At 41.7% G+C, this 25,579-nt stretch overlaps 1 protein-coding gene, 1 long non-coding RNA gene and 1 pseudogene across 7 annotated transcripts in view; 2 read left to right on the forward strand and 1 right to left on the reverse strand.

Annotated features, from left to right (window-relative positions):
- The window catches only part of LOC117797070, a 50,364-nt gene extending 26,097 nt beyond the window's left edge, over positions 1 to 24,267 (reverse strand). The window contains exons 1-2 of one of the 2 annotated variants that reach the window (XR_004621905.1): positions 24,132 to 24,267; positions 21,940 to 21,984 (exon numbers count right to left, since the gene is read on the reverse strand). This is a non-coding gene — a long non-coding RNA (uncharacterized LOC117797070). Of the gene's footprint in view, positions 1 to 21,939; positions 21,985 to 24,105 lie in introns of both variants that reach the window. The other variant, XR_004621906.1, reaches the window with a different exon arrangement.
- Positions 14,193 to 15,001, forward strand: LOC100466479 (annotated as a pseudogene).
- A 92-nt stretch (positions 24,268 to 24,359) lies between the features above and the next one.
- Positions 24,360 to 25,579, forward strand: part of INTS10 (integrator complex subunit 10) — a 37,565-nt gene continuing 36,345 nt past the window's right edge. For 2 of the 5 annotated variants that reach the window (XM_034647492.1, XM_019798692.2), the window contains exons 1-2: positions 24,360 to 24,628; positions 25,216 to 25,283. In XM_034647492.1, coding sequence (XP_034503383.1) covers positions 24,500 to 24,628; positions 25,216 to 25,283 — 197 coding nt within the window. In that variant the 5' untranslated portion in view covers positions 24,360 to 24,499. The remainder of the gene's footprint in view (positions 24,629 to 25,215; positions 25,284 to 25,579) is intronic. The other 3 variants (XM_019798691.2, XM_011223791.3, XM_002918342.4) reach the window with 3 other exon arrangements.

Below are 25,579 nucleotides of genomic sequence, written 5' to 3' on the forward strand. Positions count from 1 at the left end.
GAAGAGAGGGTTGGAAACTTCAGTCCCACCTTCTGATCTTTGGGGAGAGGAGAGAGGCTGCAGGCTGCAGGCTGAATCAATCACCAATAGCCAGTGATTTAATCAAGTATGCCTTTATAATGAAGACTCCATAAAGACCCAAAAGGAGAGGGTTTGGAGAGCTTCCAGGTTGGTGAACCAGAATGTTTCCATGTGCCATCATGCTGGGACCCAAACTCCAGGAGGACAGAAGACCCTTTGTTCAGGACCTTGCCCTATGTATCTCTTCATCTGACTGTTGATTCATATCCTTTAATATCCTTTGTAAAAAACTGGTAATCTAGACAGTAAATGAGTTTCCTGAGTTCTGTCAGCCACCCTAGCAAATTAACTGAGCCCAATAAGGGGGCTGTGGAAATCTCTGATTTATAGGCAGTTAGTCAGTAGCACAAGTAACAACCTGGACTTGCAATTAGCATCTGAAGTGAAGGGCAATCTTGTGGGACTGAGCCCTTAACCTGTAGAATCCGATGTTATCCTGGGTAAATAGTGTCAGAATTGATTGAATACCAATCAATTTATTGGACACCCAGCTGGTATTGGAGACTTGCTGGCTGGTGTGGGGAATCCCACCCCACCCCCTCAACCCATGTTGGAATTGGGTGCAAAACCCTTCACCAAGCTGAGTAATCAGCTTGGAGCAGTAATGGATGTCAGGCATGGCTCTGGCCCTAGTGCAGTTATGTTTGCTGAAGTTAGAGGGTAACAAGGCAAGCCCGTAGCCACCATACCTCGCTTATCCCTGTGCCTAGAGGTTTCCAAATGGGAGCAGGACAACATTTAACCCCAATCAGGGGGGTCAGCAACCCATACTTCAGAACCAGTTCTATCTCTTGGGAGAAGGAGATAAGGAATTCTATTTTTCTAATCAGGAAAAGATTTGGAGGACCTCTAGGAAGATAGTGACAGAACTCTGGAGGACCATGAAAGAAGATTAGAAAAAAATGAAGAAATATACTCTTGTCCCAAATTGAAAAGTTCTTATGTTATGAAAATATCATTTTTTCCAAATTATTTGCCATTCTAATCAAAAACCCATAAAATCAATGAACTTATTCTAATATTTATCTTAAAGCATAAATGGGAAGGTATAGTTAAGAAAATGTTGGAAAAAACGGATAGCAAAGAAGGGTTTTTACACTTACCTGATGGAGAAAATTATAAAATTTAGTCATTAAAATAATGTGATGGTGGTCATGGAAATAGACAAACAGGTGGAAATTATTAGAGTGCTTAGTAACAGACCTAAGTGCAAAGAATATTTAGTCTATGATGAATGGGGCCTTTTAAATCAGCTCTGATATAAATGACTAAATGGTTTTGAAGATGGCTATTTGGAGAAATAAAAGCGAGTCACTAAATGTCACCAAACCCCAAAATAAATTAGAGATCGTTTACATTTTTTAATGTACCAAAAAAAGAGTAATAAAGTACTAAAATATACATGAGAAATTACTTATCTGGGTTTAGAAGGAAGAAAGCCCTTTTGAGCGTATAAGAAGAGTCCTAAACCGTAACGTTAAAGATTGACAAATTTGATACACCAAAATCTAAAACTTCTGCAAGTCAAAAACTCCAGAAAAGATTCTGGGAAGATTGTGGTGGGGAAGATGAAATAGTTTTGGAGACTTTCTGAATCCCCACATAGTAATAACTAGATGACATAGCCAACGTTTACAATAAATCTAGGTGACAGGATATTCCCCCAAAATCCCAAATGCAAACAGATAGGGACAAACCAGCAACAGCCACAGTTTCTGCAGTGTATTAACATCTTTGCAGAAGGAAGCAGACAGAAGCAAGAACAAGGCATTTATCGGATCTGAGAATAGTAACACCATAAAATAGCAAATAAATGTTCCCTATGAAGTGCAGTAGATCACCTTGAGAGCAAAAACTAAAACTGTACTCCCATAGCAAGTGAGAGCAAGAACCCATGTACAGGCCTAAAAGGGATCGAACCATCAAGACCCTTCACATTCTCAAAACTGACCAGCTACTGTTCCCTTCCAGAACTGGACTTTACACTAACGAAAAATTGTTTGAAATGGAGTCAAAATTGAGCAGGATATTGACAATAGAGGCAAAGGAAAAACAAGGCACAAATAAAATGAGAGGGAGAACTGAGCCAGGACATTTCAGAAGGCAAGCTGCCATATTTTTCAACCCACACAAAAATAACAGAAGAGGAAGACCTGTGAAGTTAGAAAAGCGTGACTGAGCCACTCCTCCTTTAAAAAATTCAGGAAATTTCATACAAAAATGAGCAGCTGACAATGATCAGGGTTAAAGCCCATAAAAAATCCCAAATGAAAATAAGGAGCAGAATAATAGTCCTATGATCAATGAAAGCACTCCAGAAAGATATGCCCACAAAATATACTTTTATCTGTTATTTTGTAATTCAAAAATTTTTAGGCTCTTTCGAAATATAGTCAATTGAACATCTGACTTATGAGGGAAAGAAAGTTAGATTATCATCAAACTTTTTTAAAGCAATGCTATATGCTAGAAATAAATTTAAGATACGCAAAGAAAATGTGATCCAAAGACTTTATACCCAGAAAACTAACTTTTAAATATAAAGAGCTAAAAAGACTGTTATCAAAACAGAACTCAGGAAATAACTTTCTCAGGAAATAATTTTCCCATGAGCCCTCCCAGAAATATCTTCTAGAAGCTTCAGACAACCAAAATTACTAGAGAGACATTGACATAAATATTGGCCATGAGAATTAAATATATGGTTACTTTAAAACCAAATCTAAGTGAGGATAAAGACAAAGGTTATAGTGTTTAGTAGCTATATACACTATATAACACTAACACTAACCATTAAAAAATAGGGGGAAGGCTGGGGAGAGCATAACCAAAAAATTTTAAAATATTTTTCAGTAGCCATTGTAGTGATAAAAGATTAGCATTGTTATTCTCAGATTGTTCTGTATAAAGCAAATGTGCAATATCAGACATTCTAATTCTATCATTCCCTGTGTCTTTGAGAATCAGAATAGTCAGCATAGAAGGGAAAAAATACAATAATGTAGAAGAGATTTAAAAATTCTAATTTTGTAAATACTAAATTTCAAGTGGAATATATAAGATACATGACAGATGACGGATAGATAGATGATACATAGATGATAGATAGATGATAGATAGATGATAGATAGATAGATAGATAGATAGATAGATAGAGTTACTAGATCTGTCCACTGAAAAGGTTTATAAACAGTAAGCATCCAAGTAGCAATGGGCATCCATCAAATCCATACAGCGATCTTAAAATACCGTCTCCACTAAGTCGCAAAATGAAGCCAAGCAAATTAACAAAAAACAAGGGTTCTTGAAGTGATGGCTGATAACAGGTCCAAATAGAAGATGTAGCAGATAAACCTGGAACATCTTGTCACACCAGGTAAAAGGGAATCTGCCACAACACAAAATATTATTTGGGAAGGCCCCAGATCAAGATGGCACCACAGCAAGCTCCTAAACTCAACTCCTCCCACAGCCACATTAAATCTATAGCTACATATGGAACAATTGCTTCTGAAAGAACTCCAGAAGCTAACTGAATCCACACATTGGGTGAATGAGAAAATATCCACATCAAAACGGGTAGAAGAGACTGAGAAACGATCCCACCAGAAACCCATCCCCTGCACAGTGACATAGAGTCAGGAGGAAACTCACAAATCCCGGCTTCTCCCTGAAGAGTAAAGGATTTGGACCAACATCTAATGCTCTGACTTTTAAGACTTCCACCTAAGAGATGGGTCCCCAAAACATCTAGCTCTGAAAGCCAGTGGGATGCACGAGATTATAACAAAGACACAGTTCTTAGAGGGCTTGTGAGGATTCACAGTGGCTATCCTTCCAGGCCTCAGAACAGAGGCAGCACACTGAAACACTGAGCCTTTTCCTGAAAGAGGCCTATTTGCATATCTTAAAAGCCGCAGCCTGAGAATCAGGCTTCTAATTTAACACAAAAGTAGGGACTGACTCCAGTCCTCTCCAGAAACCAGGGAGGCTGATGGGTGTCATCTTTGCCCTCTTTCTCTGCTCCACTCCAGGTTATAGATAGGTACCTCCCTGAAAGGAACTTGTGCATGTATCTGGTGCCCTAGCTTCTGTGGATGCTGCCCAGAGGACCTAGCTCTTAACTGCCTGGCCCTGGTGGCCAGCAAGACTTATGCTCCTAGGTCCCATAGGACTGTAACAAACAGAGAAAATATTCTTAACCAGCTATTACCCCAAGTCTGAGTGCAGCGACAGCAGTCAGAAATACCCAATTCCTGGGGCGCCTGAGTGGCACAGCAGTTAAGTGTCTGCCTTCGGCTCAGGGCGTGATCCCGGCGTTATGGGATAGAGCCCCACATCAGGTTCCTCCGCTATGAGCCTGCTTCTTCCTCTCCCACTCCCCCTGCTTGTTTTCCCTCTCTCGCTGGCTGTCTCTATCTCTGTCGAATAAATAAATAAAATCTTAAAAAAAAAATACCCAATTCCTGATTTTTCCCTGAAAGAGGTCTATTTGCTTATCTTACAAGATACAGCCTCAGAGTCAAGCTTCTAATTTAACACCTATCTAGGGGACGATTTCATTCCTCTCCATAGACGGGGGCGGGGAGGGGGGCAGTCCCAACTTTGCATTATAGGGACCCCAGAAAAAGGGGAGAAAGAAAGGGGCAGGAAACTTTCAAAGAAATAATGGCTAGGGGCGCCTGGGTGGCACAGCAGTTAAGCATCTGCCTTCGGCTCAGGGCGTGATCCCGGCATTATGGGATCGAGCCCCACATCAGGCTCTTCCGCTATGAGCCTGCTTTTTCCTCTCCCACTCCCCAGCTTGTGTTCCCTCTCTCGCTGGCTGTCTCTAACTCTGTCGAATAAATAAATAAAATCTTTAAAAAAAAAAAAAAGAAAAGAAAAGAAAAGAAAAGAAAAGAAAAGAAAAGAAAAGAAAAGAAAAGAAAAGAAAAGAAAAGAAATAATGGCTAAAAGCTTCCCTGACCTGGGAGGAAAAACAGACATCCAGATCCAAGAAGCATAGAGAGTTCCAAACAAGATGAGAGAAGAGTGATGGATGTATTAACTAGTTATGAGGAATCTTCATGTACAGTTGACCCTCGAACAACACAAGTTTGAACTGTGAGGGTCCACTTACGTGCAAAATTTTTAATAAATACTGTATAGTATTGTAGATATAGTTTCTCTTCCCTATGATTTCTTAATAACATTTTTGTTTATTTTATTATAATAATACAGTATATAGTATATATGCCATACAAAACATGTGTTAATCAACAGTTTATGGTATTAGTAAGGCCTCCACTCAGGAGCAAGCTAGTAGTAAAGTTTGGAGAGAGCCAAAAGTTATAGGTGCATTTTCAGTCGTGCAGGGTGTTGGCACCTTAACTTCCTTACCGTTCAAGAGTCAACCGTACGTGTATATCAAATCATCATGGTGTACACTTTTTTTGTTACTTTCAGAGGTAAAATTTAGTAGCATATAACACCCAGTGCTCATTACATCAAGTGCCCTCATTAACACCTATCACCCAATTAACCCTTCCCCACACCCACCTCCCTTCCAGCAACCCTCATTTTTTTCCTAGAGTTCAGTGTCTCTTATGGTTTGCCTTTCTCTCTATTTTCATCATATTTTATTTTTCCTTTCCTCCCCCTACGTTCATCTGTTTTGTTTCTTAAATTCCACGTATGAGTGAGATCATATGGTATTTCTCTTTCTCTGACTTATTTCACTTAGCATAATACCCTCTAGTTCCATCCACGTCACTGTAAATGGCAAGATTTCATTCTTTCTGATGGCTGAGTAATATCCCATTTTATATATATATACACATATACATATATAGGTATATAGATAGACAGATAGATACACACACCACACACACACCCCACATCTTCTTCATCTATTCATCTGTCAACGGACATCTGGGCTCTTTCCATAGTTTGGCTATTGTGGACATTGCTGCTATAAACACCGGGGTGCAGGTGCCCCTTCAAATCACTATGTTTGTATCCTTTTGGTAAATAGCTAGTAGTGCAATTCCTGGGTCATAGGGTAGCTCTAGTTTTAAGTTTTTGAGGAACCTCCATGCTGTTCTCCAGAGTGGCTGCACCAGCTTGCATTCCCACCAACCGTGTAAGAGGGTTTCCTTTTCTCCACATACTCACCAAAATCTGTCATTTCCTGACTTGTTAATTTTAGCCATTCTGACAGGTGTAAGGTGGTATCTCATTGTGGTTTTGAGTTGTATTTCCCTGATGCCAAGGGATGTGGGCCATTTTTTCATGTGTCTGTTGGCCATTTGTATGTTTTCTTTGGATAAATATCTGTTCACATCTTCTGCCCATTTCTTGACTGGATTTTTTGTTTTTTGGGTGTTGAGTTTGATGAGTTTTTTATAGATTTTGGATACTAACCCTTTATCTGATAAGACATTGGCAAATATCTTGTCCCATTCCGTGGGTTGCCTTTTAGTTTTGTTGACTGTTTCCTTTGCTGTGCAAAAGCTTTTTATCCTGATAAAGTCCTAATATTTCATTTTTATCTTTGTTTCCCTTGCCTTTGGAGACATGTCTAGCAAGAAGTTGCTGTGGCCCAAATCAAAGAGGTTTTTATCTGTGTTCTCCTCTATGATTTTGATGGATTCCTGTCTCACATTAAGGTCTTTCATCCATTTTGAATTTTTTTTTAAGATTTTATTTATTTATTTGACAGAGAGAGAGACAGCCAGCGAGAAAGGAACACAAGCAGGGAGGGTGGGAGAGGAAGAAGCAGGCTCCCAGAGGAGCAAGGAGCCCAATGCGGGGCTCGATCCCAGCATCCTGGGATCAGGTCCTGAGCCAAAGGCAGACGCTTAGCCTTTTGAATTTATTTTTGTGTATGGTGTAAGAAAATGGTGCAGTTTTGTTCTTCTGCATATTGCTGTCCAGTTTTCCCAATACCGTTTGTTTAAGAGACTATCTTTTTTCCATTGGATACTCTTATCTGTTTTGTTAAAAATTATGTGCCCGTATAGTTGTGGGTCCATTTCCAGGTTTTCTATTCTGTTCCATTGATCTATGTGTCTGGTTTTGTTATATTTGGCCTCTTCCACTCCCTCTTGTTGCACGTAGTAGTCATTCTTCCTTGTTAAACATTGGAATGGGGAAAGCCTTTCTAAATGGTTACATGAATATACCAGGATTCATTCACTCATTCTGCTTTTGAAAGACATTAGGAGCTATTATGGATAATGCTACTATGAACATTATTCTATACGTGTTTATCACACAGGAGCACATATGGTGTTGAGTAAATATTTAGGAGAGGAACTGTTAGATGAAGTAATACGTGGATCTTCAGTTTTAGTAGATATGTCAGTTTTCCAAATTGCCTGTAACCAATTGACACTCTCATGAGCAGAGTATTGGTATTTTTCATAATACTGGTTATTATCACTCTTTCATAATTTTAAAAGTCATGGTTATATAGCAGTATCTTATTATTTTAACATGCATCTTCCTTATTTCTGATGAACTTATTTGTTGTTTAGACAAGCCTGGTTTAATCTCTTGCCTACTTTTTTTCTGTTGGATTGTTTCTCTTTTTCTTTAAAAGTATAGAATACAGGAAGGGAAAAAAGTTTTTAAAAAAACAACTGCATAGATATTCAATCATGATAATAATAGTTATTTCTGAGTGATGGAATTATCAGTGATTTATATTTTCTTCCTTGTGCTTTTCTGCACTTTTCTAATTTCCTACACTGATTATGTATTATTTTCAGAACATTAAGTGTTGCACCATTTTAATGAATAAAAACAATGGGTTTTTGCAAAAGATACCATCTAGGGAATAAAGATTGAATGCTGAACTGGTAAATTTATGAGATATTTGGATGATTTATGGTAGTGATTTTCAAATGATTCCAAAGTGTTCCATAGCTAAAATTGAATAATAGTGCCCTTTTCCAATTTTCAGTGGTTTCCTTTATGTTGTTTAATGCCTTAGAACCAAATTTAATACATTGTTTCCAAACTATACATACATCAATGAATTATTAATATGCCAAATAGGATTCAGCAAAAACAAGTTATGGGAGAAGTATGAACCATAGTTAGGAAAATCATACTCTTATATCAAGAAGAATTTCTGCTTTCACTCCCATCAGAACTCCTATTGTGACAGCTTCTAAACTAAAAATATTGGCATTCTGACAAATCAAAAGTTAAAAGGCTTTAGATTTCTCATACTCTGCAAAATTAAGTATCAAATACTGATTGAATAAAACTATTCCCTGGGCACCTGGCTGCTCAGTTGGTGGGGCGTGTGAGTCTTGATCTCGGGGTTGTGAGCTCAAGCCCCACATTGGGAGTAGAGATTACTGAAAAATAAAATCTTTAGAAGAAAACTGTTCCCAATAGTGTGTAACATAAAGAACTGAAACATGATGCATAACCCCAAAATCTCGGCATTTAATTGGGCACAGCATTTCAACGGCAAATCAAGCCCTTAGGAAAGTAACAAAATGCATGATAATGTATGAACGATGTAGGGAGTCAAGGAAAACAGCTGTAGAGGTAAGACAAAACCTTAAGAGAATGCCTAATACAAGAGGAATCTAAACTTTGGGTAAGTATTCTTTCCTTCTGCCTGAGCACTCTGTCCCACGATAGATGCCACCACCCAGCAATATAGGAATTTTTATCTAAGTTTATGCTACCTTCTTACTGTTATCATAGTGACAGATCCATGGTTTTATGATGGTCTCCAAGCTACAACTTCCCAGGATCCCAATCCTTTCTCTGTTGCTTTGTTAGCTCTCCATCTTATTTATACAGACAAATGTACTTTCTTTTAGCCAAGGTACCAAGTGTGCCCTTGTAATAATCTGGAATATAATTTAAAGGAGCCCTTAAAATGTTATTGAAAATTAATTTCCAGGGGCACCTGGGTGGCTCAGTCGGTTAAGCATCTGCCTTTGGCTCAGGTCATGATCTTGGGTTCCTAGGATCAAGCCCCATGTGGGGCTCCCTGCTCAGAGGGGAGACTGCTTCTCCTTGTCCTTCTTCCCCTCCCCCCTACTCATGTTCTTTCTCTCTCTCTCAAATAAATAAAATCTTTAAAAAATATATTTCCAATTATCACTCTCAATAATTCTAAATTCCACATAGCAATTTGCAGTCAGTTTTCATAACTGTTCAAGTGGAATTTTGACACTGATAATTTAAAATGAACTGTTCCCGAATGTAAGACCAAATAAGCTTGAGCTGTCAGGGAAGATGGTAACGGAGGAAGTTCCAGGAATTTGTCTCTCCAGCTGGACAACATTGCATTGGCAAAATCTGTCTTGTGTAATCATTTTAGAATTCTATAGTCTATTTAAAGACTTGCAGCTTCCAGGGGACAGCGTGCTGGGTAAATTGTGGTTAGTTGTGATCAATTTCACCCCAATACAGTAGTAACTGTATTGCACATCCTCCCACTCCCAGCGCCATGGCGGGCAGCTATACCAGTGTTTCTGGAGTAGCTTGCAGGAGCCAGAGTGAGCAAAAGGACTTTTTCCACCAAACACTAGGGATCTGTGTTCTGACCACCAACTGCTGCATCTGATGATGAAAATGTAGACACAGAGGTAGGCAGCCACTGTTGGCAACTCCCACCGCCATCATTTCATGCTCCTCCAACTGAACCAGCTTCCAGAAGATTTAAAGAGACAACAGTTAATTTATTTTCTTCCTTTTCCCCTTTTGCCCCTTTTGGAAGTCAGACATTTAAAGATTAGTTACATACACAGGAAAAGTTAGAAAGTCACCACACATGCCCAAGATGCAGGCTCAGAGAAGACCTGAAGAGACCTTAAGTTACACCTCAGGTTGATCCCTGACACAGACACCTAACAAAACAGTTTGTAAAGAAACAAACCAAAACAGCACACCCTGGGGAAGGAGGAAAATCTGATTTCCAGAATTACCATATTATAAGATTTAAATGTCCTGTTTCCAATTAAAAATCACAAGGAATAAAAAGAAACAGGAAAGCACATTAAAAAGAAATAATAAAAAAAAAATAAACAGAAACTATACCTGAAGAAGACCTGATATAAGAGGTGCAATTTATTTTGAACGAACAAACAAAAAAAAGGCAAAATGACAATATAGTCATAGAAATTTTTTAGAGTAAGTTCTGGTTCTGGCCTTGAAGAATCAGTTCAAATTTCACTTAATACTCCTTCTATAAACAACTAAAAAAACTAGAAAACATAGAAAACAACTGTGTTCAAGCACTCACCAGTATCCAGCATAGGGTTACAATCCTGCAGGAGGCACAGTAGGTGAGCTCCAAATACACCCGGACTTTTTCCAAAAACAGTATAGGAAAATGGAGACCAAGCAGAGAACTGTCTCTGAGCAAAGAAACAGAGGTTGGAATTCAGAGTTGCTATGGCACATGAAATTTGAGGGGCAGGTTATCAGAAAGGAAGGAGTTGCACAGAAAGAATCTCCAAAATCTGCCTGGGGTTCCCCTGGAGTGTTTGTTTGGTTTGGTTTTTTTACATAGCCTAAGCTATGTATGTGAAGGATGAGGCTCTGAAAAGCCTAACAGAGAAAAGATACTGAGGGATTGAAAGCTGAAGAGAAATATCAGGGATTTAACAGTGCCAGGGAGACACTGACCCAGCCAGAAAGGAGAGGCATTGGTCAATATCTTTGTTATTCAGTTTTGACATCAGAATGCTCATTTCTTAGAAGAAAAGACCATGCTCTAGAATTGAGGGCAAAATTGAAATAACCAACATTTAAAAACCTAAAACTAAGTTTTAATAAGGTCAGGGTGGTCCACATTAGTTTAGCTACCTACGGAAATAAAGTTCAACACTCTTTTAAAGAAAATAAAATAATCCAAAGCCTCTAAAATAAGTCATCAACTGTCTAGTATACAGTCAAAAATTACTAGAAATTCAAAGAAAGAAAAATGTGATTGAGAGTAAAAGAAAAATCAGTCAATAGAAACAGACACACAGATACCTCAGATGTTGAAATTAGCAGGAATGAGGGCTTAAAAATAACTATAGGGGTGTCTGGGTGTCTCAATAGGTTGATTTTGGCTCTTGACTTCAGCTCAGTTCAATTCTCGGAGTCATGGGATCAAGCCCTACATTGGGCTTCACGCTCGGCAAGGAGTCTGTTTGAGATTCTCTTTCTCTCTCTCCTTCTGCCCCTCCCCCTTCTCCAAAATAAATAAATAGATCTTTAAAAAATAACCGTAAAATATGTAAAAGAATCCAGGGAAAAGGTAGACTATAATGGGTAAAAAGATAAGGAATTTTTGGAGCATTCTAAAACTTACACATTTATAATATACACAAAGGTAATATATGTGACAATAATAGCAAAAGGGTAAGAGAGAGGGTAAGTAGATTTTGCTGTTTTGTTTCTCCTCAAGAACTGGTATAACAAAGAAAAACTGCAATGAAATGTTGGAAGCATTATCAGAATGGACTTGCATGCAGCAGGAGCAAAACAAAGGACAATAGTCGGTTCCCCACAGCATATAGTGAAGGGCTGAGTGCTGCTTTCCTATTCTAGACTCCTTTCTGCCCGCTATTCTCCAAATGGCTGTAACCTAGAGACTCTTAGCTGAGTTCCCTCTAGCTTCTTGTTAGGTTCATCCAGTGGAAAGTACCATGGAATCTTGGAATAGAGTATCTCTTGTCCACTCTCTTCCTGTATCAGCACAAGAGTTTTGGCAGTGGTTATATCCCTCTATAACAGCAGATTCTGCTAGGATGCCCCTTCTCCATGACCTCAGCACTCAACCTTCAGATAAAAAGGCTGGAATCCTGCTGTCATTAGTTCCTGGTCACTCAACAACCCCTGGTGGTTCTCTTAACTCTGTGCACACTGCTGTAAATGGCTCCTTCATTAAATACACACAGGGAAATGGAACAGTGGGAAACAATAGCACACCGTGGCATCAGGCTTACTCAAATTATGGTGTCTTGGGCATGGGATGGAGTACAGTGAGGAGAAAAGACTTAGAAAATCACTGGATTGCAGTGGCAATGATAAATGGGTTATCAGCTTTGGAAAAGAGAAGCTTTGTGTCCTGAACTTTCAACTCAAGGCATGGGTTGAAATGAGATGGCCTCCAAGGAGTCTGTTATCTCTTTGCTGCAGGGCCACAAATGACTAAGGATGGGGTGCCTATTCTGCAAGAGTCATCCCACTATCCCTCATTGTCTCCAGGCATAGAAAAAGAGCTAAATTCCAAAATGACCGAGTATCTGCATGGCCTTGAAGTGTCTCTCTACAGTTTGCTCAGTGTTGCAAGGAGGAAAAATAATAACAGTGGAGAAGTCAGACAACACCTTGAAAGAGTGATCACAATAAACATCACCAGCGAGAGGCAGATGGACAACCTATGCTTCCAGGTGTGATCCTTGAGGAGGGTATACCATGTATGCAGTATTCATTCCACCTGGCAATGCACACCTGAATCTCAGGAAGGATCAGATGAGGCCAGAATGAGGAAATTTCTATTTAAAAGAAAATGGAGGGGAGCTATATTCTTCAAAAATGTCAATGTCCCCATAAAAGACAAAGAAAGACTGTGGAAATATTCTAGACCGAAGAACACTAGGTGAAAAGTAAGTGCAATACCTGATCCAAGACTGGATTCTTTACTCAAGGGGGGGAAATGCTACAAAAAAACATTAAAAATTGGCATAGAAATGGTAGCTTGGATGAAACAATTTTATTAAGCTTAAATTTACTGAACTTGAAAACTGTACTGTTGCTAATGTGAGAGAATATCCGTATTCTTAGGAAACACATACTGAAATATTTAGGCATAAAGGGCCATGACATGCAATCTAGTCTCAAATAGTTTGGTAAAATTAGATATTATGTATACATACATATATATGCATATATCTATATGTGTGTGTGTATATATATATATATAGAGAGAGAGAGGAAATCCATGCATATGACATAGCAAATGAAGCAAAATGTTAACAGTAAGTGAAACCGGGTAAAGGGTACATATTAGTTTGCCAGGCTGCCACAAACAAAGTACTACAAATGAGGAAGTGGTACTATTGTTGACTTAAATGACAGAACATATTGGATCCCAGTTCCGGAGACTAGAAGTCTGAGACCAAGATGTCAGCTGGGGTTGGTTCATTCTAAGGGCTGTGACAGAGAATCCGCTCCAGCCCTGTCTCCTGGCTTCTGGAGGTTTGCTCAAAATCTTCGGCATTCCTTGGCTTATACTGACAGCACCCTGATCTCTGCATTCATGGTCATGTGGCATTCCCCCCATGTGCACATATCTCTGTGTCCATATTTCCCCTTTTGTATAAGGACACCAGTCATATTGGATTAGGGCCTAAGCTCATGCAGTGACCTCAAGTTTAAAGCTGTAAAGACCCTGTTTCCAAGTAAGGCTACCTTCTACAGTAATAGGGGTTAGGACTTCCACAGATCCATTTTGTGGGGACACAATTCAACTTATAACAGATATACAAATGATTTTTATAGTATTTTTATTCCTGTATCTTTTCTGCAAGTTTGAAATTATTTCCAAGTAAAACATTTTTTTAAAAGGAAAAGAAATTCCTGGGGCTCAGTCAGTTAAGCAGCTGCCTTCAGTTCAGCTCCTGATCTTGGAATTCTGGGATGGATCCTGCCTCGTGTCAGGCTCCCTGCTCAACCTGGAGTCTGTTTCTCCCTCTCCGTCTGTCTCTCCCCCATTCATGCTCTCTCACTCTGTCTCTCTCTAATAAATAAATAAAATCTTAAAGAGAAAAAAAAGGAACATTGCATCAAAAACCGGGGATGTACTGTATGGTGACTAATATAACAAAATAAAAATTATTTAAAAAGAGAGAGAGAGAGAAATGAAAAATTCCTGTACGACCCAGAAAGTGAATTACAAAACCTATTCCAGGAATAGACAAAGGAATATACCCCAAAGGAATCATAAGATTCTACCAATTCACATCCACAAGACCCTTGGAATGGAAAATAGAGGCAGTGACCAGAAAGGACAAATTGTGAAATTAGGTAGGCCAAATTTATCAATATGAGTACACTTACCAAGAATTCTAGATTCAGCTTTTTCTTGGAGAGAACATCAAATGGCAGATGATGCCGGTGCTGTGGGAGGGCCTGGCAGGCATGGGGGCCCTGGAATGGGGGGGGGGGCTGCCGGGGAGGTTTCAGCAGCAGCATCTGGGCTCCGGCCGGAGGGAGGCTGCAGAGCTCACGGAGGCAAGGCCAACGACATGGCTGGGCCACCTGGTCAAGGTCATGAAGATCAAGTCTCCAGAGATCTTTCCCTTCTCCCTGCCCATCAACGAATCTGAGATCACTGACTTCTTCCTGGGGGCATCCCTCAAAGATGAGGTTTTGAAGATCATGTCTGTGCAAAAGCAGACCCCTGCTGGCCAGCAGGCCAGGTCCAAGGCACTTATTGCCATCAGAGATTACTATGGACACGTTGGTCCGGGTGTCAAGTGCTCCACAGAGATACCCACTGCCATCCGTGGCTTTCCAAGCTTTCTATCCTCCTTGTGCAGCGAAGCTATTGCGGGGAACAAGATAGGCCAGCCCCACACTGTTCCATGCAAGGTGACATGCTGCTGTGGCTCTGAGCTGCCACCAAAGGCACTGGCATTTTCTCAGCCCCTGTGCCCAAGAAGCTCCTGATGACGGCTGGTAGTGACAACGGCCACACCTCAGCCAGGGGCTGCACTGCCACCCTGGGCAACTTTGCCAAGGATACCTTGGATGCCATCTCCAAGACCTACAGCTATCTCACCCTGACCTCTGGAAAGAGACAATGTTCACTAAGGCTCCCTATCAGGAATTCACTGACTGTCTTGCAAAGACCCACACCAGAGTCTCCATGTGGAGAACCCAGGCCCCAGCTGTGACCACCACATAGTTTTATACAAGAAAAATAAAGTGAACTAAAGCTTGTTAGGAGAAGAAGAAGGAGGGGGGGAGGAGGAGGAGGAGGAGAAAGAATTATTATTATTCTAGATTCAATATGTCCAGCAGCAAAAATCTAGGAACCGCTATTCAAATGTGCACGGTTTTGCTCCAATAAGCCTTGCCAGAGGTTCCATACAGTGTTAAAATCTATCACATTTTGAAATCTATTGGGTCTGTTGCAGTAGTTTCAGGTATGTCTTCCTTCCACTTTGCTCCTGAAGTGGCTGTGAGAGTACCAAATGGCTCTAAGAGTTTCCTTGTACAGCCTGGTTCAGAGATGGCCTAGATTGAGATGCTGCAATTTTCCTAGCATACTTTAGGGAAAGCGGTATGATGATTTAATGAGATGGGAATGTCGAAGTTAATTTGTTATGTGCAGCCTGCTTAGACAACACCAACCCTACAACCCAGGATGGTCCAGAAATGCATTAGTGAAGGGAGTACCAGCAGCCATAAAAATCTCTATATTAACTGTTCTCCTTAGGCCGACATGCTGGTAGGAGATGCTGCCATAGAATTGGGCTTCCTGCACAGCAAAGGAAATTAACAACAAAATGAAAGGGCAACCTACCAAATGGGAGAGAACAGTTGCAATCATTTATCTGACTAAGGGTTAATATCCAAAATACACGAAGAACACTTAAATCTTAATAGCAAACAATCTGATTTAAAAATGGGCAGAGTATCTGAATAGACATTTTTCCAAAGAAGACATACAGATGACCAACAGGCACATGAAAAAGATACTTAACATCACTAATCATCAGAGAAATGCAAATCAAAACCACAATGAGATATCACCTTGTCCCTGTTAAAATGGCTAATATCAAAAAGATAAGAAATAACAAGTGTTGGTGAGTTTGTGGAAAAAAGGGAACTTTTGTGCACTGTCAGTGGGAATGTATATCGGTGCAGCCACTATAAGAAACAGTACGAAGGTTCCTCAAAAAATCATATGTAGATCTACCATACAATCCAGCAATCCCACTTCTGGGGTTTTAATCTGAAGAAAATGAAAACACTAATTCTAAAATTATATCTGCACTCCCATGTTGATTGCAGCATTATTTACAATAGCGAAATATGGAAACAACATAATCATTGATAGATGATTGGATAAAGAAAGAAGATGTGGTATATATACAATGGAATACTATTCAGCCATGAAAAAGAATGGACTTTTGCCATTCGTGACAATGTGGTTGGACCTTGAGAGCATTAATCTAACTGAAATAAGTCAGAGAGAGACAAATACCATATGATCTCACTTATATGTGGAATCTAAAAACCAAATCAAACAAACAAAAAAACTAAAACCAAAAAAACCAAGCTCATAGATACAGAGAACTGACTAGTAGTTGCCGGAATGAAGGATGATGAGGGGCCTGCCAAATGGGAGAGGGAGTGAAAAGTTACAAAATTTCAGTTATAAAATAAATAAGTCATGGGGATGTAATGTATAGTATGGTGACTGTAGTTAATAAAACTGTTTTGCATATTTGAAAGTTGCTAAAACAGTAATTTTGAAAAGCTTCACCACAAGAAAAAAAGTTTTCTCTAACAGTGAATGGTAACTATATATGAGTAGATGGATATTAACTAGACTTATTGTGGTGATCATTTCACAATATATACAAATGTTGAAACAATACGTTGTACACCTAAAACCAATATAAGGTTATATCAGTTATACCTCAAAAATAAATTAAATAAATAAATAAATAAATAAATAAATAAATAAATAAATAAATAAAAGAATGGGGCTTCCTGATTTCAATAGGGATAATGGGATCCCTGTGTTGTAGAGGTCAGGTGGTAAGACTTGACCATTAGAGAGAAAGCAGAGACAATGACCATAATAAGCCTCAGGGACAGAGAGGCAATCAGAGCATTTTGGTCCCCAGGGGTCTGTGGCAGTGGTAAATCAATCATGAAGTTCCCAGGAATAAGGTAGATGGGCAGCCTACCGATTCATAAAATCAGAGCAAGTCTAAGCCAAGTGAGCAGAAAACTGACTTTAGTGACTGTAAGTGAAAAGTACGCAATTCCCAGACTCCAGTCAGCTCACAGATCCAGGATTCCATAACTAAGGCAGAGGCCACATCCCTTTGAAAAAGGACTTTGCGAGGGGGGCCTGGGTGGTGCAGTCAGCTAAACGTCCAACTCTTGATTTTGACTCAGGTCATGATCTCAGGGTCGTGGTCTCAGAGCCATGGAATTAAGCCCGATGTCGGGCTCCAAGCTCAGCGTGGAGTCTGCTTAGGACTCTCTCTCCCTTCTCCCTCTGCTCCTCCCCCACCACATGTGCGCGTGCACGCAATCTCTCTCTCTCTCTCTAATAAATAAATCTTAAAAAAAAAAACACAGAAAAAGGACTTTGCAACTTAGCCACAATTTCATACCATAAATCTTCCTTAAAGCCTTCCACAGAGGACATGCAGCCATTTATCAGGGTGATGGGCACTGGGGAAGAGAAAACCTGGGTTCCTCAGGGTTATTAGATAATGAATTGATGTTGAATTAATTAATTCTTCGTGAGTTCATTAACCCTGAATAACGTTAACTGCTGAAGGCCCACAGCATCACACCAGCCTACCAGTCAGGTCATAAGTGGTGTCTTGGTCCAAGGCTATCTCACAGCATGTCCAACAAATCTCACAGGAAATGATCCTGTAATTATTTCCCCACAGACATGCTTAGCAACTAACAGAAACAATCTTCTAATTGGTTTCCTAATGGAGTAAGAGCCATTGTGTAGGAAAGGTACAGTGAAAGTTTCTGTTACTGAAAGATGCATGGTAGGTGATTCCCATTACATCCCATTTAACTCAACTGATGGTTCATCCTTGAAAAAGCAAGATGGATCTTGGAGAATGACTATGAGTTCTCATGAACTTAATCAGTTATTGGTGTTAACTTCAGCAGCTATTCCAGATACATCTTAACTTCGTAGTAAAACAAATTAGCACAGCTTCTGATAACTTGGTAAGCAAAGGCCAAGTTGAGTGGAGCCCAAAGGAACAGAAATAAGTTTCTTATGCCTGTGACATAGGGATATTGTGTGGAGCGTCTGACAAGGGCTAATGGGAGAATCACAGTGAGAGCCCAAAGCAAGCTCATTTGAAAAGCAGTTCCTAGGGGGGACCTGGGTAGCTCAGTTGCTTCACAATCTGCCTTTGGCTCAAGTCATGATCCCAGGATTCTGGGATCAAGCCCCACATTGGGCTCCCTGCTCAGCAGGAATCCTGCTTCTCCCTCTCCTTCTGACTGCCACTCGCCCTGCTTGTTCTCTCTCTCAAATAAATCAAATAAAATCTTAAAAAAAAACAAAAACAAAAAAAAGCAGTTCCTAGATTGCTACCGGAGCCTGGTGGACATTGACCCCTGACCTGTAGGCTATCAACTGACCTGTGATCTGAGGTGCCCATCATTAACTTGCTATTATCTAAAACATCATTTATGATCCTATCATAAAATTAGTAGTGTGTAGAATCATTCTACTATTTAGTGGAAATACAATAGATAAAGAGAGAGCCTGAGCAGGTCTGAAAATCACAAGAAATTCTCATGAGCATGGCTCAGAGTCCCATGTAGATTGTCTGCTGCCTTACCACCTCTCCCTGAGCTCACATCTGTGGCCTCATGAAAGCACCTGGTATATACAAGGGTGTGCACGGTATGCTGGCATCTGGAAGTGGGTGACCACCAAAGGATAGCCACACTCAGTGTTAGCCCTGAAACACAATAAAAGGAAATATCTCCAGCACATAAAAGTTTGGGCAGTTCATCCATGGTCCACTCTGGACCTGAGGTATGAATCTCTACTGACATGGGAAGTCATTGACAGATTATCTGACAGATCAGGGGCTTGGAGAGAGCAAAATTGGAAGATTGGTGACAAAGAGATCTGGGAAAGTAAATGTGGACTCTCAGAATGGGTACAAAATGTAAAAGCAATTGTATTTTACATAAATGCTTCCCAGAGGACATCCACAGCAAAGAAGACTCTCACTAAATCAGGTGGAAACAAGATGACTCATCCCATGGATGTCCATCAATCTCTTTCCCCAGCCATTCATTGTTTGCTCAGTGGATACATGGAAAAAGTGGCCATGGCAGCAGGGATGCTATGTGTGAGCTCAACATGAACTTTCCCTCACCAAGGATGATATGACTGGAGTTACCATTGAGTGCCAAATGGCCAATGGCAGAAGCCAAAACAAGACCCCCAATATGGCACCATTTCCCCAGAGTGGAGGGTGAAGGGAGCAGCCAGCTACCTAGTGGAAAGCTGATTAACACTTAACACTGGACCTGTTCTTCATGGAGAAGGGAGTGATTTGTCCTCATGAGAATTCATACTATTCAGATTTGCCCCCATAACATTCTGCCCATTCCATTCATGCCTTACAGAACACCTTATTCATCACCATTGTATCCCATACAATATCACTTCAGGCCCAATAACTCATCTTATGGCAAAACAAATGTGGCAGAGGGAACAGGCCCAGTGCATTCACTGGTCTTACTCTGTTCCCATCACCCAGAAGTATGTGGCCTGACAGAATGGTGGATATGGTCTACTGGAGCTTTAACTAGGGTGTCAGCTAAACCACAACCCTGTGAGGTTGGGCAACTGTCCTATCGACATAGGATATGCTTTAAACCAAACAAGGGTGGGAGGAGAGAGTGGCCCCTCAAAATATATCCAATAATCCACTAAAGGAATTTTTTCTAACTGTCCCCCTTAAATCTTGTGCTCTGAGAATTTGGAAGTCCAAATTCCAAAGACAGGAGGGTAAGCACCAGGGAACATAGTCAGGCTTCCATTGAATTGGAAGCAAGACTGCCACCTGACCATTTGGTGCTCCTGGCACCAGGGAACCAACAGGCAGAAAAGAAAGGGGTTACTGTATTAGTCAGATCATTGATCGTGATTCCCAAGGGAAATGGCTGCCGCTACACAAATGATGCAAAGGGACTATGTCTGGAACCAGAGGGCTTCTCAGGTGCCTCATAGTGGTCCGACGTCTGAGCTGGGTTACCTAGAAATGCCTGAGACAGGGATTTAGGAACACGTGATTTATTGAGGGAGTGTGTCCTTCAAGAAAAACCTCTAAAGGAAGGAAGCAGGATAGGGGAAGGGGAAAGAGCTGAACGTAGCTGTGGTCTCAGACAAACTTGCTCTGAACATAAACTATGCCATAGATTTACCTCTCTTTGAGGCAAGGGCACTACCTTTTTTCACTTGTATTGTACCTTGTGTTACTCTTTGGGGAATGGCCAACTTTTGAAGGAAGCTGAAGGCAATTCTCTACAGAAGGGAGCAGCTGTGAGCAGTTAGCAGTCTATACAGCAGTGGGGTGGGGGTACCGCCTGGGGGAGGGGAGTTGTGCAGGGCACACAGCATCTACTAGAAACAACAGCAACCCCCCAAAACATGTCCTCTTCTGGTAGGAATCCATAGAACTAGATGGACACGGTAGATGTGAGAATAACGGATAAGGCAGATTTTCTGAGGAAACCAAGGCTACAGGATTCGGAGCAGAGGTGAAGATTTTGGCCTTGAATGAAAAGGACCCTCTATCCTCCGAAACCACAGGGAATGAAATCTCTGTAAAATTAAAGGTTTAGGTAAATTGATAAGCAAAAGGTGAAAAAAATTCAAAATTCACCTAAAGTGTATTGAAAGCCTACTATTAATATATGTCTGGCATATCTTAGGGGCCGAGACAGTAACGGCATATGAAACAGGCCTCTGATCCAATATAAAACAGTACAAGGACAATGGAACCAAGGTGGGCTGGGTCAGGGAGGTGTTATCTGAAACACAAAGAATTAGCTCCCTCCACGCTAGCAGTAGGGAGTGCTCTGAGCAGAGCAGAAGTGACAGCCCACATGAATCCCTGAAGAAGACGGAGAACACAACACATGGGAGAACTGAACAAAGTTCTGGGACGAGGGGTGGTAGCAAAAGGTAAGGCAGAGCCGTGCCTGCAAGCCAGGTAGCAGCATAGCACAGCACACATCACTGTTAAAACCATCAAAGGGTTTTAAGAATATGTACCCTGTGACGTGTTTGGTCTTGAACGATAAATAGGGCCATGGTTCCAACATTGACCGAGCTTAAGTAAGGCCTGATGGCCTCAATCTTCTCCATTAAAGACTAAATCATCTGCTCAAGGTGAAGAGAGTACGAGCACTTGAGAAAAACTACAAAAATTACAAAGGCTTCAGACAGCTGGTGAAAGAATGGGAGGTGGGAGTAGTTGAGGGCCCAGACTGATACTAAGCCCTGGAATTTGGTGCAGCATCAATCTGCACCTGTGCGCACTACTCACCAACAGAACCCAGCCTCCTCTACACTCCTTGAACGTATACTCACTGCACCTATTTCAAGCCAGTTGCATCGTCTAGGAAGAGGCACATAGGCTGGATCCAGGGTTGGTCACCTGAAGAGCGGATACAGCAGTGGGATAAGAACGCACAGACTGCGAACACGCTGCATGTCAGAGCACAGGCCTTAGCATGAACAGGAAAGGAGGAGGTCCAGAAGGAGTCAAATATACTAGGAGAAGAATGTAGGTGTCAAGGAAATAGAAATCTGTGAAGCCAAAATCCGGGAGAAGAGAAATGAGGAAATTGCTGAAAAGCACCAAGTGTGGGAAAGTTCAGAGATTGCATTTGTGAGTTTGAAGTTTTTGAGGTGGAAGGTAAAAAACAACATAGAGTTTAATACAAATCGCTAAACTGAGTTTAAGGAACTTCCGGCTGGATGCCGGGCATTTCACATGGCTTAGAAGTTGTGGTGGAGAACGTGAGCCAGGAGCTCAGATTCTTAGTGAAGCTTCAAGATCACAACAAAGAGGCCAAAAGATGGCAACTCACCTTGTGAGGTACCTCCTTTCTTACTTCCCGATGCCGCAGGACATCCTAGGAGAAATGTTTAGCTGGACACCTTTCAAAGTTAAGAAGTCAGCAAGAAAATAGCTACAAATCTTACATTGTATTCTGGCAAAAAAGTAAGAGGCAATTTCAACTGGTTGGCACCTAAATACAACCAGAGTTCCCTTCTTTAGCCTCTAGATTGAAAATATTAATTTACAACTGTTATCTAACAGAACACTAAATAACTAAAGACTTAGGGACAAGTGTACGATTTTGTTTTGGTAATTCCAGACCCAAAACATAAAGTTTAAAAACCAAATCAGTCATTTTTGCCACTCGAAAATCCTTGCATAACACTTTATTAAAATTAAATAATGAAAAAATTTAAGTCAGCAATCTGCTTTTATGACCTGTTTGTTACAAGATAAAAATTACCCTGAGCTGTTTAAGTTCAATTTTCTACCTTCTTTTCTACAAAGCCAAAAGAATTCTGTCAGTGGGCAATTCTGGCCTATGAAGTGATGGCACAATTAAGCTATTGCTGTACGTAATCAGGGGACATTAAACAGCATCTGTAGAACCAGAATGCTTTCTCAAGAATGTAATCAATAGATCACAGAATGACTGTTGTTAATGCAGTGAATCTAGCTAAGATATCTTTGGGGCTACTAATGAAACAAAATCAAATTTTAAAAATTTTGAGTAAAAGGGGCACGCCTGGGTGGCTCAGTCGGTTAAGCATGTGCCTTTGGCTCAGGTCATGATCCCAGAGTCCCAGGATAGAGCCCAGCATCAGGCTCCCTGCTCAGCTGGGAGTCTGCTTCTCCCTCTGCCCCTCCCCCATCTTGTGCTCTCTTACTCTTTCACTTTCTCTCAAATAAATAAATAAAACCTTTAAAATCTTTGAGTAAAGGGAAAGATAATTAAAAGTGCTATATTTAGGGGTGCCTGGGTGGCTCAGTCGTTAAGCATCTGCCTTTGGCCCAGGGTGTGATCCCAGAGTCCTAGGATGGAGCCCCACATCAGGCTCCCTTCCTTGCTGGGAGCCTGCTTCTTCCTCTCCCACTCCCCCTGCTTGTGTTTCCTCTCTTGCTGGCTGTCTCTCTGTGTCAAATAAATAAAGAAAATCTTTAAAAAATAATAATAAAATAAAAAATAAAGGTGCTATTTTTAGGATGGTATCACAAACTAAATAGCAAAATAAAAGAGCTTGGATTTGATAGCAGTGGTGCTTTATACTGCTTCTTTGCACCTGCCCTTCTTGGTACTTACCTCTAAATTTAGCATACGAACTCACCATTAACTTTAAGATCGTTTATTTATCAATTATCACCATTAGTAAGAATGTATTAGACCTTATATATACCCATGAATAGTAATGTATATATTCATATTTATTTAAAATATAATTTTTCATGTATATAAGTACCTAGTAATTTCTATTTTTAAAACATATCAGCTTTCAATCCTTAATCTCTTGGCTTTAAATCAGATAAATTGAAGATATCAGTGGTAAAAAGAACTTGCTAAAACTTTTTGTATATAGAACTTGGATTGAGATCTAATGAATCCACATTTTGGTACATTCTTCCTAGTAGGCAACCAAGTATTGCTACTCCAGCACTTAAATGCGGCCTCCCCTCACCAGAGCGGGGAGACTATTTTATTTTCCTTCTCTCAAACGGAAATCAAATCTGGAGTTTAGGTGAACATGACACTAATTTGATGGGAAGAGATCATTAAAATGGCCTATTTTTCTGTAGGCCACATGTCCATATCATTGTAAAACCTCTGCTGGGATAGGAATACTCTTTGTAGCTCCCACTGCATGCAGCAAAGCACTTTCCAAGTACTAATTACTGCAATAGCTCAATGTTTGTTGTAGAAATCAACGAATAAAGACGCAACAATATAATGTGGACATAGTTAGAAATGATAAAATGAACCAGAACGAACGCTAGGCATTACCATGCTCCTCTGTGCCTTGGCCCCTAATCTGGCCTCAGACTTTTTCCCATAAACCTAATACTGGGCAATGCCCCAGGGACAGGTTCCTCAACTTCGCCAGGGCCAAGGGAGCTCTGCGCACTCCTTCCCGCCTCCTCCTAGGCCGCCCTCTCCCTTTCCCTCTCAAACTTCTTCCCAGCCTGGTCCCGAGTACCAGACCTCGAGGACACCCAGGGACCGCCCACCCGCAGATCTCCAGCGGAGGGATGGAAGAACCCGCGGAGGAAGCTCGGCGACTACGGGCTCCTGCGCATGCTTCCGGGCTGGACAAGAGTCACGCTGGAGCCCGCAAGAATGGGAATCCACTTCTCCACATTTTGGAGGTGACCTGGAAAAGTCCGCACCAAAACACTAAATCTTCAAAGGAGGAACGCGCCTGACGGTTCCGGAGATCTGACCGGAGGAACTGCTCGCAAAACCCGGAAAACCTTTCCGGATCGGCCAACCCGGACATGCGCAGAAGCCTCCCCCGCGGCGGCGGCGGCGGCGACTGTGTCTCCAGAGCCGGAAGGTAAACGACCTCAGCTGCCGGTGGCCTGACGCCTCCTGGGTCATGTCGGCCCAGGGTGACTGCGAGTTCCTGGTGCAGCGAGCCCGGGAGCTGGTGCAGCACGACCTGTGGGCAGCCAAAGCTTGGCTGATCACAGCCCGCAGCCTCTATCCCGCAGACTTTAACATCCAGGTGAGGTCAGGCCCTTGCACGCGGCTGCCCCCGTGGAGGTGTAGCACTTGGCCGCTCCGGGGCTACGCTGGCCGCCAGCTCTTCCCGCCTTGGGGGCCGTCGCCTCCAGTCCGGCCCGCCCCTGTCGCTGTCTTCCCCCTTCTCTCCACCCCCCCGCCCCGCGCCGCTCTCCGACATCCCTCACACGCCTCCCCCCCCCCCCCCCCCCCGCNCTTGAGACACAGCGGACCCCGTTGGAGGTCCGGGTGGCTGGAGGCGTTGGGGGTGTTTTGCTTTTCGGTGGCCGGCTCGGCCCCGCATCGCCTCTGGGAAAGGCCGTCTTCCCGCTCGTTTATCATCATGGCAGCCATTTGTGTAGTGCCTACTAATTTTGAGACCTTATTCCTCCAATCTTGGGGACCGAAGGATTGTAAGTGACCCCGAGGGTCGCACTCCTAAGCCCCGTGGCGCTGTGCCATCAGGTGATGCTTTGCTGTCAGGCCCTCCCGGGTTGGGGGTGCTCAGTGAAGGCCAGCTAGCTGCGGGCGGTGAGCTAGGACCAAGCCCCGGGCGGAGGCTGTGACCCTCGGGGCCGATCTGTGTTGCAGTATGAGATGTACACCATCGAGCGGAATGCCGAGAGGACTGCCACCGCCGGGAGACTGCTGTACGACATGTGAGTTCAGCTTGCACTGCCCTCGACCTTTGAGGTTTCGTCTGTGTGTGGAAGTGGGAGATGGGGGGAGGTCTTCAAGTTCATCTACATCTCTGGTATCTAAAGCTTACTTAGTCTTGCGTCTAGGCCTTCGTTATCTGCTGACGTGCCTTCTGCAGAGAAGTCTTATGTTTTATTCTTGTTAAAACTTTTCTTTCTATGATGTATTTTATTTTGGAAATAATACGTGCTGTTTGCAGTTCAGACAATACTGAAATATAGAGAATAACAAGTGAAAGTTTGTCCAACTCAACCAG

Source organism: Ailuropoda melanoleuca, chromosome 18, assembly GCF_002007445.2.
Source record: "Ailuropoda melanoleuca isolate Jingjing chromosome 18, ASM200744v2, whole genome shotgun sequence".
In the NCBI taxonomy this organism is placed as follows: Eukaryota; Metazoa; Chordata; class Mammalia; order Carnivora; family Ursidae; genus Ailuropoda; species Ailuropoda melanoleuca.